This window comes from Quercus suber, unplaced genomic scaffold, assembly GCF_002906115.3.
Source record: "Quercus suber isolate HL8 unplaced genomic scaffold, Cork oak 2.0 scaffold_563, whole genome shotgun sequence".
NCBI lineage: Eukaryota > Viridiplantae > Streptophyta > Magnoliopsida > Fagales > Fagaceae > Quercus > Quercus suber.
The window spans coordinates 80710-95289 of NW_027070008.1; the positions used below are offsets into that span (position 1 = coordinate 80710).

Here is a 14580-nt window from a genome sequence, read left to right on the forward strand (position 1 = left end):
TTGCTCCTTGTATTGGATGTGTTCAAAAATACCCAGCACAGCTTCAATCTATCACCTATGACCATGTCGGGATACTTTTCTATCAAAACTCCTTCCTTCGCCAAGATCCAGTCCTAAAATCCATCTATCATCTAGGCGTGCATGTATGGGACTTCTAACCCAATCGTACATGTTTCAACTAGTGACTAGATTGTAAAAATAACATATAAATATGTGATATTTGCACTTGTCAAACATCATAAAATTACATTAAAGTTAGCAAAAATGGTTTGCAAAGCAAATCATGAAAGGTAAATTCACAAATAAAGCACAAGATAGCTCCATGTTTTATGGGTATACCACAAGATGGAGAAATTGTTAGATCCACCGGTGGATTGCTAACGTGGTCTTCCCTAACCTCCCAACCAATAAAATGTCATTATTTATGCACATGTAAAATCACCTGGTAATTTTTATTTTTTATTCATTATGCTGATTAGGAAGCTCACTCACACATTTGCATAAATGACATTATCTCATTAGTTGGGAGGACCATGTCAGTAGTTCTCTTAATGGACATAATAATTTCTCCACAAGATGGCATGTATAATTTACTCTCCATAAACAAAAATGATCTGTATCCTTGAATGGTAAAGAAATGATCATTTAAATTTTTTTTTTTTTTTTGGGAAACAAGAAATGATAATTTAAATTGAATCTATGAGATTGGTAAATAAAAACAAAAAAGGTGGAGTCAGTATATTTTTCAGCCTAATAGCTAGGTTATTTAACCGAATAGGAGAAAAAATAACCATGTCACATTTTGAATGTTCATTTAACCAAATCATTTGACTTTTAATTTTTAAGGGACTGGAATATAAAAAAAGGTGGATTTAATATACCTTTCAAGCTAATAAACTATTTATCACTCAAATATGCAAAAGTGACCATGTCATAAACTTTTGAGTTTACTCAGTTGACAACATTATTACTCATATGTTTGCGATTATAGTGTATTGACCAAAAATTTTGTTTTTTCTTTAAGTGACTAGCACTATATAGATAAATAGTTCCTACACAGGAATCATAATCTGTTTCATTTTGGTCATGAATATTTTATGATAAAATCATAATGAAATAAGATCAAGAAGTTTTCTTTTGTAAACAGTGCACGAACCAGTGTCACCAAATTGCAATATTCAATAATATAGTGATGTGAGTATTAGCAGCATGACTATCTAGGCATCAAGCTTAACTTCAATTCAAATAACGCCATGTCAAAATTATAAGAATTCATGTCAAGCCCACCTCTTTGATATTCAATAAGTAAATCCTCCAATGGAATTAAAGCCTACAACATGAGGTGAGAAATTATGCTACGCATTGTACTTGAAAAAAAAAAAGGGTACTCTACACCACCTATTTGATGCATTACGCATATGAGAAACAATTTCTACTGTCATAGTACAACTTTGGTTCTATTGAGGGTATTCCCATGAGTTCCCTCTTTGTCCACTTCAAATATCTCTAAACAAAGTCAAATAGTAGCATAGTAATAATGGTATTCTTTATAGTAATCCATCCGTAGTTGAAACCCATCCTCCCCTCCACTATCTACCTATCAAAAAAGGTTTCAAACATTAAAACAAAGTCTGAATTTATAAATGAACTTTATTTCAAGCGCAATGGGCTAACTACAAATATAGACTGAATTTAAAGATAATCTATATTTGTGAAATAAAATCCAAATGACTATCATATTAGCTATGAATTAAATCATATATTCGAAGTAGATCCAACTCCCATACCTATATAGAAGCTCGAATTTTTAGAGTCATCTTCAGCATTGCCTAGCATAAAATCAATTTAAGTATGCCCAAGTGATAGGTCACAATATGAATGACCCCTTGTGATTAATCCTAATTAATTAATTTAGCCAAGTAATTAATTAATCAATTAATCATGCAATTTTATGGAAGCACAAACAAATCACCAATCAACTAAGTATGCAGCGGAAAATAAATAACACGGTGATTTGTTTACGAATGGGGAAAACCCTAATGGCAAAAGCCCCACCGGGTGATTTTCAGGTCACCACTCCTGAAACTCCACTATTATCAAATCAAGCGGTTACAAGTAAAGGAATCCCAAGTACCTTACCAACCTACAGTTGAACCCTTACCCCAATACCCAATTGGACTTGATCTGTAGTGACAGTCTCCACCTTTGATGCACGGCTCCCAAGTACGTGACTAACCAATGCGCGGATCCAAGTACGCGACTTCAGAACACCAACTGAGGAAGAATGGTTGGCTGCAAAGTTCTTCAGATCATCCTTTCTGATGAATAGTAGGAAGATGCTTGGTTACAAAACCCTATGGTGCAAATACATAGCAACTTCTTGATGGAAGATGAACTAGGTCAAGAACTTCGTCTGTTGATCACAATTTGCTTAAACAGAGATTACTCAATGATAATGCAACTTGTGTCACCCAAAACGGCTCTTAAAATAATCCTTTTATATGTTTAGGGTTAGAAGAAAAGAAGGCCCAAAAACATATTCACGGATCCCAAGAAAATCAGATTGGAAATCTGACTTTTTAAATCTCGACAGATAGCAGGTGTCGAGGTAGCTGTCGAGAAGGGTCGAGCTTTATAAATTTTGCACTTCAACTTGCTTTCTCTTGGACAGACTTGATGACTTCAACACTTGACCTTGAAACATTGTTTCTTGAAGTATTAAAAACACCTAGAACTACCCAATTACAAGCAGAGTGCGTTTTGTCAAAGGATTAGCCAATTTACATAACTAAGTGACATATGTTCTTAAACAAGTTAAAACATATATGTCCTAACAATCTCCCCCTTTGGCAATCCGTGACAAAACCACAACAAACAAATGAGCATATGAGAGAAGTCATAAATCACTCAACTCATATTCACTTGTTGAATACAATAAAATCTATCCTAACACAAACTCTTGAAAAACTTTGCAAGAAGAGAGCTTATGATAAGTAGACTTTGACAACCTGTATTTCTGAAACACTTTAAACAAAACTCATCAAGGCATCTTGTGTGAAACAGAAATAAATAGATTGCATACAAGTATAAAGAACATGTGTATAAAGATAGAAAAGAAACAACACATGAAGAGAGAGGTGAAAGAAACATACATCAACATATATAAGAGATAAGATAAGTACAATGTATGTAAAAATGGTCAAAGGACCTCATATACAAGACCAATGTATCTAAGAGATAAGAAAAAAATACATATAGCCTCACTACATCCCTCAAAAATATGACAACACTCCCCCTATCAAAAATGTCCTATACTAACTCTCCCCCTAAGATGACTACTCTCATAGCCCAAAACTACTCCCCCTTTTTGTCACGAGTGACAAAGGGTAGAGTGTCATGTAGACATCTCATCGGCAGAGCTAGCATCCCCATCATCATCATCATCATCATCCTCAGAATCTGACGCTGCTGGAGTAGATGGTGAAGGAGTAGCCTCTGGAGCAAATCCACCCATGATCGCCTGCCGTCGTGCAATACGACCCACACGAACATTCACCTGATACAACTCAGCAGAGAGTGTATCAAGACGAGTGTCCATGCGCTACAGCTGCGCCATAATATCACCAAGGGATACATCGCTCGAAGAGGAAGAAGGAGCAGATGTAGATGGAGCGAATCTGGATGGCGCTGAACGGGAGGGAGGAGTGGCACCTGGCTGTCTCGACCTGAACTGCGCCTCACTACATTTTACGGTAGCGGCATCTATGGCAGATATGTGTGTGAAGTGGTCGGACACAGGAAAGGGAACGGAAAAATGGCGTAGAATCCGCGTGATAGCAGAAGGAAAGATGAGCTTATCACGGGACGCCGAATCAAGATAGACCTCTATGATAGATTGGATGAAGTGAGAAGGGAAGTCTATGGTAAGATGCTCAAGCAAAGAAAGCAAAAATCGAGCACGAGGCTCTGTGATAGAGTTATAGTGAGAAAGAGGATGGAGAACAAAAGTCATCACCATGTTAATGAATCTAGGACCTTTAGCAAAAGGCCTACATGATGTGAACTGATGCTCACCCCAATCAGCAGGGCGCTCACAAAAAGCAGAGATGAGCTCATCTTTGGACACAGTCCTCAGACGCTCACAAGAGGGGTAATCTGGAAACTCTATCCTAGGTACTCTAAGCACATCCGCAACAAGTTGCGGTGTGACAGGAATGCGCATACCTCGAACGCGAGTAACAAAATGAGGTACTGAAAGATCAATCCCGTGCATGTTGGAGTAGAACTCCTGTATCAGCACGAGAGGGCAAGTGACCGGGATGTCACACAGTGACCCCCATCCCCTACTGTTAATGACAGAGGGAAGGTCAGTATCGGCGAAGTCCGCCAGAATAACTTGGCGTTCCGAATGAACACCTCGTTTAGAAAAGTTCTCCGAAAATGCCTTATGAGCATCTCCATCACGGAACCGAATGTTAAAGGGAGTAGTATCTGAAGAAGTAGAAGCTCCAGAACGCAGAGGGTTCCGAGCAGGAGTAGATTTACGTTTGGGTGCCATAGACACGACTAACGTAAAAGAATGAGAAAAAGATAGAGAGGGAGACAATCAGAAAAGTCCCAACACAGTTCAAATATATCAAATATGTTGAACAACAAGTACGTATGCATGGGAATGCATGAGCATGTGACATGCAAAGGAAAAAAAATAATGGGCTCAGCCCAATCCAATCCTAGCAGCACACAAACATAAAGCACACATCTAAATGCATGTAAATATCATTATAATGCAAATGAAATGCAATGTATGACATTTTGAAATCATCTAAGTGCAAACCCAACCCAAAATTTGAAGAAAAACTCAACAATTTTGAAAAACCCCAAATTTTTATGAAAAATCCCAAAAACTAGGTTTTCAAACATGAAATGCATGAAAAAGAAGGGGAAAAGTGATCTTACCAAGAGATTGAAGCAAGGAATGAGCAAGATCCAAGTGGGGTTGAAGATTGAGTGAGAAAATCAAGTCTGGAAGATGAAAAACCACGGACAGATCGAGTGAGATCGAGAGAAATGAGTGAAAAATCGCGAACAGCTCTTAAATAGGCACCTCAGTAATTCTCGACAGCTGAGGTGTCGAGAGGTATCGAGGAAGCTGTCGAGGAAGGTATCGAGGAAAATGCCTTCGACAGATGCAGGTATCGAGAGGTATCGAGGATCAAGGCCAAATGCAGAATCAAGAAGCTCGATCGATCGACAAGGTATCGAGAAGCTGTCGAGAGGACAGAAGAAATCTCGATCGATCCACAAGGTATCGAGACAGGTGTCGAGAAAGAAGACTCAAACAGCATAAGTGAATCTCGATCGATCCATCAGGTGTCGAGAATCTATCGAGGGGACAGAGACTTTCTCGATCGATCCATCAGGTGTCGAAGAGGTGTCGAGATTGCGATAAGAAACAACTTGAGAAGCTCGACAGATGACAGGTATCGAGGAGGTGTCGAGGGAGGTGTCGAGCCAGCAGTAAAAACCAGTTTTTCGAGAAAGGAAAAACACAGACATGAATGCAATCCAACACACATCTCAACCAAAGATCCACTCAACATATAAACCTCTCAAAAACATCTCTCAACAAGAAAATAAGCACAAGGATCATGCAAAACACACACACACACTAAACAAGTCTAACCAATTTTATATTTCAAAAACAAGTTATGACAGTTTAGTGAGCATACATTAGCACATGTAAAACCTTTGTGATGGCCAAATCACATTGTACCTGCACATGTATCAAAAGTAGCAAAGAATATTGCGTGTTGTGTGTGAAAAACATCGCAAGATTGCATATGTGTATAGATGTTATGACGATCTGAGATATGAGAAAATAACTTTTAACTCACACACAATCATAACTGTTTGATGGGGACTATCACCTTCGAGGTACATCCTATAACTCCCACATCTCCTAGAATACACGCTTGCAACCATATTTAAAGCATTTTTAATCTTTTTGCTTTTTATTTTCTTTGCATGTTTTCTTTTATTTTAGCATATCATACATGGGTATATAAAAGAGAGAAAAGAAATACCCAAGATGTTAAGCATTTGACATCGCACTTTTGCTATGCCGAAGCATACGAATGTCTTTGACACTGCACTTTTGCTATGCCGAAGCATACAGGTGTCATATTATGATTGGCGGGCAACAGTGGTGAGATGGTTATTTATGCCTTTCTCTTAGGATTTTCTAGTCCTACCCGTCAAAAAGAGTGATATGAGTGTTAAGTTTTAAGAGATAACCTAATCTTACTCATCACAAACAAGAGCCACAAAGCTCACTTGCTTAGTTGTGCATAGAGATGCTCATCTAAGCTACAAGAGATACAAAGTTTAGAAAACTTTGTTTCATTGGCCATCCAAGGTACACAAGTACCAAAGTACACAAAACACACACTGTTTTTGTATTTTTCTGATTTTTCAATTTTTTTTTTTTTTTTAAAAAACCATAAACAAACTGAAAGTAAATACACAAAACATGTTAAACAAAATAATGCAAAAACTAGACTGACTCAGCAGAAAAACAAAACACACAAGGAATGCAAGACACAGAAAAACAAAAAGAAAGAAGAAGGTGATGAAATCACTTGAAGTCCTTTTTCTTCCACACCTTGGAAGAGCCTTTCCTTTGATTAAATCCTTGAACCGGCGATGAGGGGGAAGAATTTAACCCGTTCAAGTTTGAAAGGAACATGAGGGCTTTTAGAAGATCTCCAAGAGGAGCAAGAGAGGATTGAAGCTGATTGTGGCTTCCAGATGCTATCATGCCATTGCTCTGTTGAGTGGCTAACCACTTATAGCAATTTGGTCTAGTATGACCGGCAGCTCCACAATGATGACAGAGATGCTGCTTCTTTTGTTTAGGCTTTTGAGAGTTAGCCTTCTTAGCCCTAGGGTTTTTAGCATCTTTCTTATCTTGCTTAGGGGGTGCTCCTAAGATAGATTTACCCTTGTCTAAGTTCTCACTAGCTAATTCAATTTTGACATCAGTATTCTCAATTTCAGTATTATTAGCAGGAGGAACAAAAACAGTATTGCTAGTAGAAGCAGTATTTGAGAAAGAAATACCATACCCCAAACCAGTTCGATCCGAAGCAGATTTCTGATTGCTAAGCATCTCATCAAGCTTTGCACTTGAAGTCCTCTCTAGTTGAGCTCTGACTTGAAACAGCTCTGCTTCAAGCTTCTTGGTCTTCTCAGCCAAAAAGGTGTTTTCAAATCTCAGTGCTCCAATAGTTTGATTCGCCTCATCAAACTTTGTGGACAACTCTTCACGATCAAGTTCCACATCACTGAGCTTCTTGGTGGCCAGCCTGTATAATTTCTCATGCTTTTCAGAGAGCTTGTAAAGCTTCTCATAGGCTGAATGGATATCATCTTGATCATCCATTTTCTCAAATTTTGACTCCACCAGTTCTTCTTCTTCATCCACTTCTTCAACAATCCCTTCAGTAGGATTGACTGTGGCAGTGAAGGCATTTAAGATTCCGTCATCCTCATTGTCGGAATCATCTTCAGGCTCAGTGTCACTTAGAGTTGCAGCAAGTGCCTTGCTTTTCCCAATGCTCTTGAGATATGTAGGACACTCATGTTTCATGTGTCCGAACCCATGACATCCAAAGCACTTTGGTCCTGCAGGAACAGTGTACTGACTTCCATCCTTAGCATCCTTCTTCCCTTTGTCTTGGCTTTTAGACTGAGAAGAACTGAACTGCCTACGGTCCTTGTCGAAGCTCCTTCCATTGGCATTCTTCATAAACTTCTTGAACTGCCGAGTGATGTAGGACTTCATCTTAGAATCTTCATCATCGGAAGACTCATCTGTATCACTGTTCTTTGCCTTCAAGGCCATGCTTTTACCTTTACTTGACTTGCCAATCCTAGATAATCCTATCTCATAGGTTTGCAAGTTTCCTACCAGCTCAGTCAAAGGAATCTTGTCAATGTCCTTTGATTCTTCTATCGCCGTAATCTTGGCATGGAATCTCTCAGGTAGAGATCTGAGCACCTTCCTTACAATCTTGGGTTCAGGGATGGTTTCCCCAAGATTGAAGGCTGAGTTCACTATGTCCTTGAGCTTGGCATAGAACTCATCAAATGACTCATCCTCCTCCATCTTAATTTCTTCAAAGCTTGTAGTGAGCCTCTGAAGCTTTGAGTCTTTGACAGCCTTTGTGCCTTCATAGGTAGTCTGGAGGATGGTCCAAGCCTCCTTAGCAGTTTCAGTTGAGGATATCTTTTTGAACTCCTCATTTGTGACTGCGCTAAATAGGGCATTTAACGCTCTGCTGTTGAAGTTAGCCGCCTTGATCTTAGTATCATCCCAATCGGCCGGATCTTCTGTTGGCTTAGTCCAGCCAATCTCTACAGCTTGCCACACCTTTTCATCTAAAGACTGCAAGAAAGCTCTCATGCGTACTTTCCAGTATGCATAGTTAGTGCCATCAAATAAAGGAGGTATAATTAAAGATTGTCCTCTATCCATGACAAACAGGGGTCAATGGATCAACACAGCAAAGATTAAACCCTAATCAGAGTGTGCCTGCTCTGATACCACTTGATAGGTCACAATCTGAATGACCCCTTGTGATTAACCCTAATTAATTAATTTAGCCAAGTAATTAATTAATCAATTAATCATGCAATTTTATGGAAGCACAAACAAATCACCAATAACTAAATATGCAGCGGAAAATAAATAACACGGTGATTTGTTTACGAATGGGGAAAACCCTAATGGCAAAAACCCCACCGGGTGATTTTCAGGTCACCACTCCCGAAACTCCACTATTATCAAATCAAGCGGTTACAAGTAAAGGAATCCCAAGTACCTTACCAACCTACAGTTGAACCCTTACCCCAATACCCAATTGGACTTGATCTGTAGTGACAGTCTCCACCTTTGATGCACGGCTCCCAAGTACGTGACTAACCAATGCGCGGATCCAAGTACGCGACTTCAGAACACCAACTGATGAAGAATGGTTGGCTGTAAAGTTCTTCAGATCATCCTTTCTGATGAATAGCAGGAAGATACTTGGTTACAAAACCCTATGGTGCAAATACACAGCAACTTTTTGATGGAAGATGAACTAGGTCAAGAACTTCGTCTGTTGATCACAATTTGCTTAAACAGAGATTGCTCAATGATAATGCAACTTGTGTCACCCAAAACGGCTCTTAAAATAATCCTTTTATATGTTTAGGGTTAGAAGAAAAGAAAGCCCAAAAACATATTCACGGATCCCAAGAAAATCATATTGGAAATCTGACTTTTTAAATCTCGACAGATAGCAGGTGTCGAGGTAGCTATCGAGAGGTGTCGAGCTTTAAAAATTCTGCACTTCAACTTGCTTTCTCTTGGACAGACTTGATAACTTCAACACTTGACCTTGAAACATTGTTTCTTGAAGTATTAAAAACACCTAGAACTACCCAATTACAAGCAAAGTGCGTTTTGTCAAAGGATTAGCCAATTTGCATAACTAAGTGACATATGTTCTTAAACAAGTTAAAACATATATGTCCTAACACCAAGAAATAGTTTTCCTTGAATATGCCTTCCATAAAATCAACTTGAGTATCCCCAAGAAATCTTCCCCTCCCCTCCCCCACCCTCGAAGGCAACCATCCCATTTCCCACACTTTGCTGCCCAATTGTAGATTTCTTTTGGCAATACTTTAGTTCAAAAGTGATTGGATGTTAACATTAACTCTACTTGAATAAATTTAAACTTTTTAAATAACTAAGTTTGTTCAAGGAAACTAGTAAAGAAGTTAAGGTAATCAACAGAACAAATCAAAAGATCTTTCCCTCGAATCAAGATAATCCCACTACTTCAAACATAGAAAGGATGAGTCACAAGAGAATTCTAAGATCCTAAACATCTCATGCCACAGTCACACAACTTCAAGCTCATTTGAGTTTCATTATGTTTACCTATGTTTTCAACCATTCTTTTGTTGCCATCTTCTAAAGAATTTAACTTTGAGATCGCACCTTACCTACTTGTGTCACATCTGGTAATACCATAAGTTATATAATAGTATATTGCTACATACATAGAGGTAGTTTTTTATTTTTATTTTTAAAACAGATGTCATGGAAGGCAATGTATTTTAATTCTTGAGTGGAGAAATATTGTTTTGTGGTTACTTTTACTTCTGTTTTGGATCGATATGGGTGGATTTCGCAATTTTTTCATTGAATCGAAGTTGTTTCAGTTGGTGGTTGAGGAAGGGGGGAACTTTTTCTCCCTTAAGATTTTTGAACGAGGGAAGTATTTCATGCAATCAGTTTTTATAGGTAAGAATGCAGCATGATGGTTAATGCATAGTTTGGAACACACAGTGATTGGGGTTAACCCCAAACACTTCTTCACGTTTAGGGAAGGATACACTGCCTACATAGTGCAACGGGGTTCTAACTCGTTTGGTCTATATTTGTTAGTAACAGAGCTCAAAGTAGGTGGTTTGAGAAGATCTATCATTATCCCGGTAGGCAAAGCACAACAAGGTTGGAGGGCCTTTGGGATTGAATTAAGGAGAATGTTAGAACCTTCTCATTATGCGTTGGGTGGTACAAAAGCTTTACCGTACAAGCATAAGTTGGGTTCAAAGATTCACCCTTCTCGGTCCTTTGTTGAAACGGTAAAAGCGCCTATACAAGTAAGGAAGCATTCGCAGCAACCCTCCATTAGAGAGGAGGAGAAGATTCAAGCAGTGGAGAGCACATTGCCGCCTCCGAGAGACGAATCTTGGAATCAGGTGGTGGCTTTTGAAGTTCCGGCAGATAACGCTAAACCGATTGTTGTGGGCGGCGTGAAGGGGAGTGACCATGCTGTTAATGGAGAGACTAAGATTAAGGAGAAAAATCCGGAACAAAATAAATTCAGATTTCCTTTGAATAATTTGAATTTGAAAGACGTTGATTTTGGTTGGGAGCGACAATTTAGGAGGTCTATTTGGTTAGGGAAAGGTTTGACTGTGGAAGTTAATGAATTTGGAAAAAGGCGGGTATCTTCGCAATGTTATAGGGGGAATAAGCAAGCTGTCAAGTGGGTAGCACGTGGGGCCAATTCTTCCCAAGATGAGTTTAAGGGAATGGACCATGTGCCTTCAGAAGCCCATGCACCTTGGTTGGGTAAATTTAAGAGTTATTTAGGCCCATTTTCGACAAGCCCATTTATTTTTGAGGCAGGTGATTATTCCAAGCATTCCTAAAATAAACCCAGCCCAGTCATTAAGGACCCAAATGTTGAGGAAGGTAATTTAGAGTCACGTTCCTCTGACCTTAGCTCAAACTTGAATGGTGCGAGTTCTCAGGTATACCCTGTGAGCTCTGTGTGTGTTTCTTTACCACCTAGGAGGCCGGAGATGGCTCCGATGGTTAATGGGGGCTCGAATTCTTCTTTGTTGGCACCGGAAGTCCTAGGTGGGAGTGGGTTTATTGATCAGGTGAGTCCGAGCTGGCTTACCCACTTTCCCACCTTGCCGATATTGATAGCGGAAGTGGTCCAGGAGACATGCGAGCTGAGTTCGCCACTTTCAGCACCGATATATGCTTCTTTGGAGCAGGCGGAGGTGACGGTGCTGTCATCTGGGGACCCGATAGAAAATCTAGAGAAGAAGTCGTCCTGTTCGGTGGCGATGAAGGATGAGAATGATGAATCTTTGGGACCGGAGGTAAGGGCGACGGTGCCTGAGACTTCTGATTTTAAGGTGGTAGTTAATTCTTGTCCCACTATTAGGGAATTGGTCAGTGATTTGGATAAATCATGGGGTAACTCCAAAGAGTGGATGCTACAATTGCGGGATGGTCGGCAAATAGTGATTCCTCTATCTTTATATCGATCTCCAGAGAGTGTGTCAGATTGCTCAGTCACGGATGTAGAGACTGTAATAGATAATGATTCTTTTATCAATGAAGGTCAGATGGTTAGCTGGGCAGAGGACTGTGATGGGTTAGTAGATTCTTTGTCTATTGTTACTGAGGCAGAGGAGGAGATGTGGGATTTTGATGAGAGGTTGATGACTTGGGAGTGTAATGGCAAGCCTTTAGTTGTAGTACCTTTGGCCACAGAAGTTCCCTTGGAGTTGGAGTGTAGTTCTGAGTTGGGGATTGAGTGTAAGGAGTCGGTTGATAGTAATCATTTACCACAATGGGTAACAAACCGGATTAAGGCTTTTAGAAAATCAGTGGGCACTTCTTTGGAAGGTTTTGAGGAGCAAATTACAGAATTGTTGCTAGCTATAGAGGCCAGGAAAAGGAATAAAAAGCTTCAGACAGTAGATGATCAAAGGAAGCAAGGCAAGTCGGGGCAAAAAGGTCAGCAGGCGTTGAAAAATTTATTGTCTTCTATGAATGTTGAGGTTGGTTCAACGAAATCAAGGAATGTAAGTAAGGAGCGGGCTGTGGTGGTTCATCAATGAATTTGAAGATTATTTCTTGGAATGTTAGAAGGCTAAATGATAGGGATAAAAGGCTTTGGGTTCGTAATTTGGTTAGAAATTGGGGGCCAGATGTTATTTGTCTTCAAGAAACTAAAATGGAGTTGATAACTAGAGCTGTGATTCGCAGTTTGTGGAGGGGTCAACATGTTGATTGGTCTTATCTAGGCTCTTGTGGAGCTTCTGGAGGGGTGCTACTGATGTGGGATACACGGGTTGCGAATAAAGTGGAGGAAGCTGTAGGGCGATTTTCAGTTTCTTGTAGATTTACACGTGTGTCTGATCAGTTTGTCTGGGCGTTTACTGGCGTATATGGTCCTAATTCTTTGAGAGATAAAAGGTTCTTATGGGAGGAATTATTTGGTTTGATCAGTTGGTGGAATGTTCCATGGTGTGTGGGTGGTGACTTTAATGTGGTAAGATTCCCTTCCGAGCGCTATGGTTCTACCTCTTTTACTGCTGCTATGCGAGAGTTCTCCAATTTTATTTCTGGGCAAGGTCTCATAGATATTTCGCTTCAAGGGGGATCTTTCACTTGGGATAATTCTCGTGAAGTTGCTTCGAAGGCTAGGCTGGACAGATTTTTGTTTTCTGTAGATTGGGAGGATAAGTTTCCATCTGTCTCTCAACAACGCTTACCTAGGCTGTTATCTGATCACTTCCCGATTGTTCTTGACGGTGGTTCCTTTCAGAGAGGTAGGAGGTCGTTTAGATTTGAGAATATGTGGCTTAAAGATGAGGGTTTTGTAGAGAGGGTGCGATCTTGGTGGGAATCTTATAATGTCCTAGAAGCTCCGATTTTTGTTTTGGCCAATAAATTGAAACTCTTGAAAAATGATTTGAAAAAATGGAATGTGGAGCTTTGGAAATATTGAAGATCAGGTGAGAAAATTGTGGAAAAAACTTAGTGATTTAGAAATGATTGAGGATAGTCAATCTTTATTGGAGGAGGAAAGGCTAGAGTTGGAGAGAGTTTGAGGTGAATTAGAAAAAGTTACTTTGATGGAGGAAATCTGTTGGAGGCAGAAGTCTAGAGTCCTTTGTATTAGAGAAGGAGACAAGAATACCAGATTCTTTCATCATATAGCTAACTCTCATAGAAGATTTAATTCCATTGATAGGCTTATGGTGGATGGAGTATTGTCTTCAGATCCGGAGGCTATAGCAAGTTGTATTTCTCATTTTTATAGGCAACTTTATGCTGAAACTATGGCTCATAGACCTTTATTAGATAATATAGAGTTCTGTTGTATCTCGGAGGAAGATGCACTTTGGCTAGATAGGCCATTTGATGAGGAAGAGGTGTTTGGGGTGATTAGTGATTTTAAGGGTGATAAGGCTCCTGGCCCGGATGGCTTTTCTATGGCATTCTTTCAATCTTGCTGGTGTATTTTGAAGGCTGAAATTATGGCTGTATTTCAAAACTTTCATACTCAGGCTATATTTGAGAAGAACCTTAATGCTTCCTTCCTTGCTCTTATTCCCAAAAAGGTGGATGCTGTGGAGATTAAGGATTTTCGGCCTATTAGCTTAGTTGGTGGGATTTATAAAATTAATTCTAAGGTGTTAGCCAATCGTCTTCAAAGGGTGGCTCACGGGCTTATTTCAGATTCTCAGAATGCATTTGTGAAAGGTAGACAGATATTAGACTCTTTTTTAATTGCTTCAGAATGTATTGATAGTAGACTGAAGTCCGGTGTTCCAGGAGTGTTGTGTAAGTTAGATGTGGAGAAGGCATATGACCATGTGAGTTGGGGTTTTTTTAATGTATATGCTTCAGCGTTGTGGGTTTTCAGAGAAATGGAGAAAATGAATAATGTGTTGCATCTCAACTGTTAAATTCTCCATTTTGATCAATGGTAGTCCTTCTGATTTCTTTGGTAGTTCTAGGGGGATTCGGCATGGGGATCCCCTGTCTCCGTTGCTATTTGATATTGTTATGGAGGGTTTGAGTCGTATGTTGGATGTCGCTGCTACTACTAGTCAGTTCTCAGGCTTCTCTGTAGGTAATTCGGCTGGTAACTCAGTGATGGTGTCTCATCTTTTATTTGCTGATGATACTCTTATTTTTTGTGATGC

General features: G+C 39.6%; 2 protein-coding genes across 2 annotated transcripts in view; one reads left to right on the plus strand and one right to left on the minus strand.

Moving 5' to 3' along the window:
- Positions 1-1218: 1218 nt before the first annotated feature.
- LOC112011712 (uncharacterized) overlaps positions 1219-14580 on the minus strand; it is a 33703-nt gene continuing 20341 nt past the window's right edge. The window contains exon 16 of the mRNA XM_065764474.1: positions 1219-1593. The gene's annotated coding sequence lies outside the window, so the exon portion shown is untranslated. The remainder of the gene's footprint in view (positions 1594-14580) is intronic.
- Positions 12480-13376, plus strand: LOC112004064 (uncharacterized). Its single transcript, XM_024036289.1, has one exon. It carries the CDS (start codon positions 12480-12482, stop codon positions 13374-13376), a length of 897 nt encoding a protein of 298 aa, XP_023892057.1.

What these genes read in the sequence shown, in the direction of transcription:
- LOC112004064 (XM_024036289.1), top strand. Translation starts at nt 12,480, where the DNA reads ATGAATTTGAAGATTATTTCTTGGAATGTTAGAAGGCTAAATGATAGG.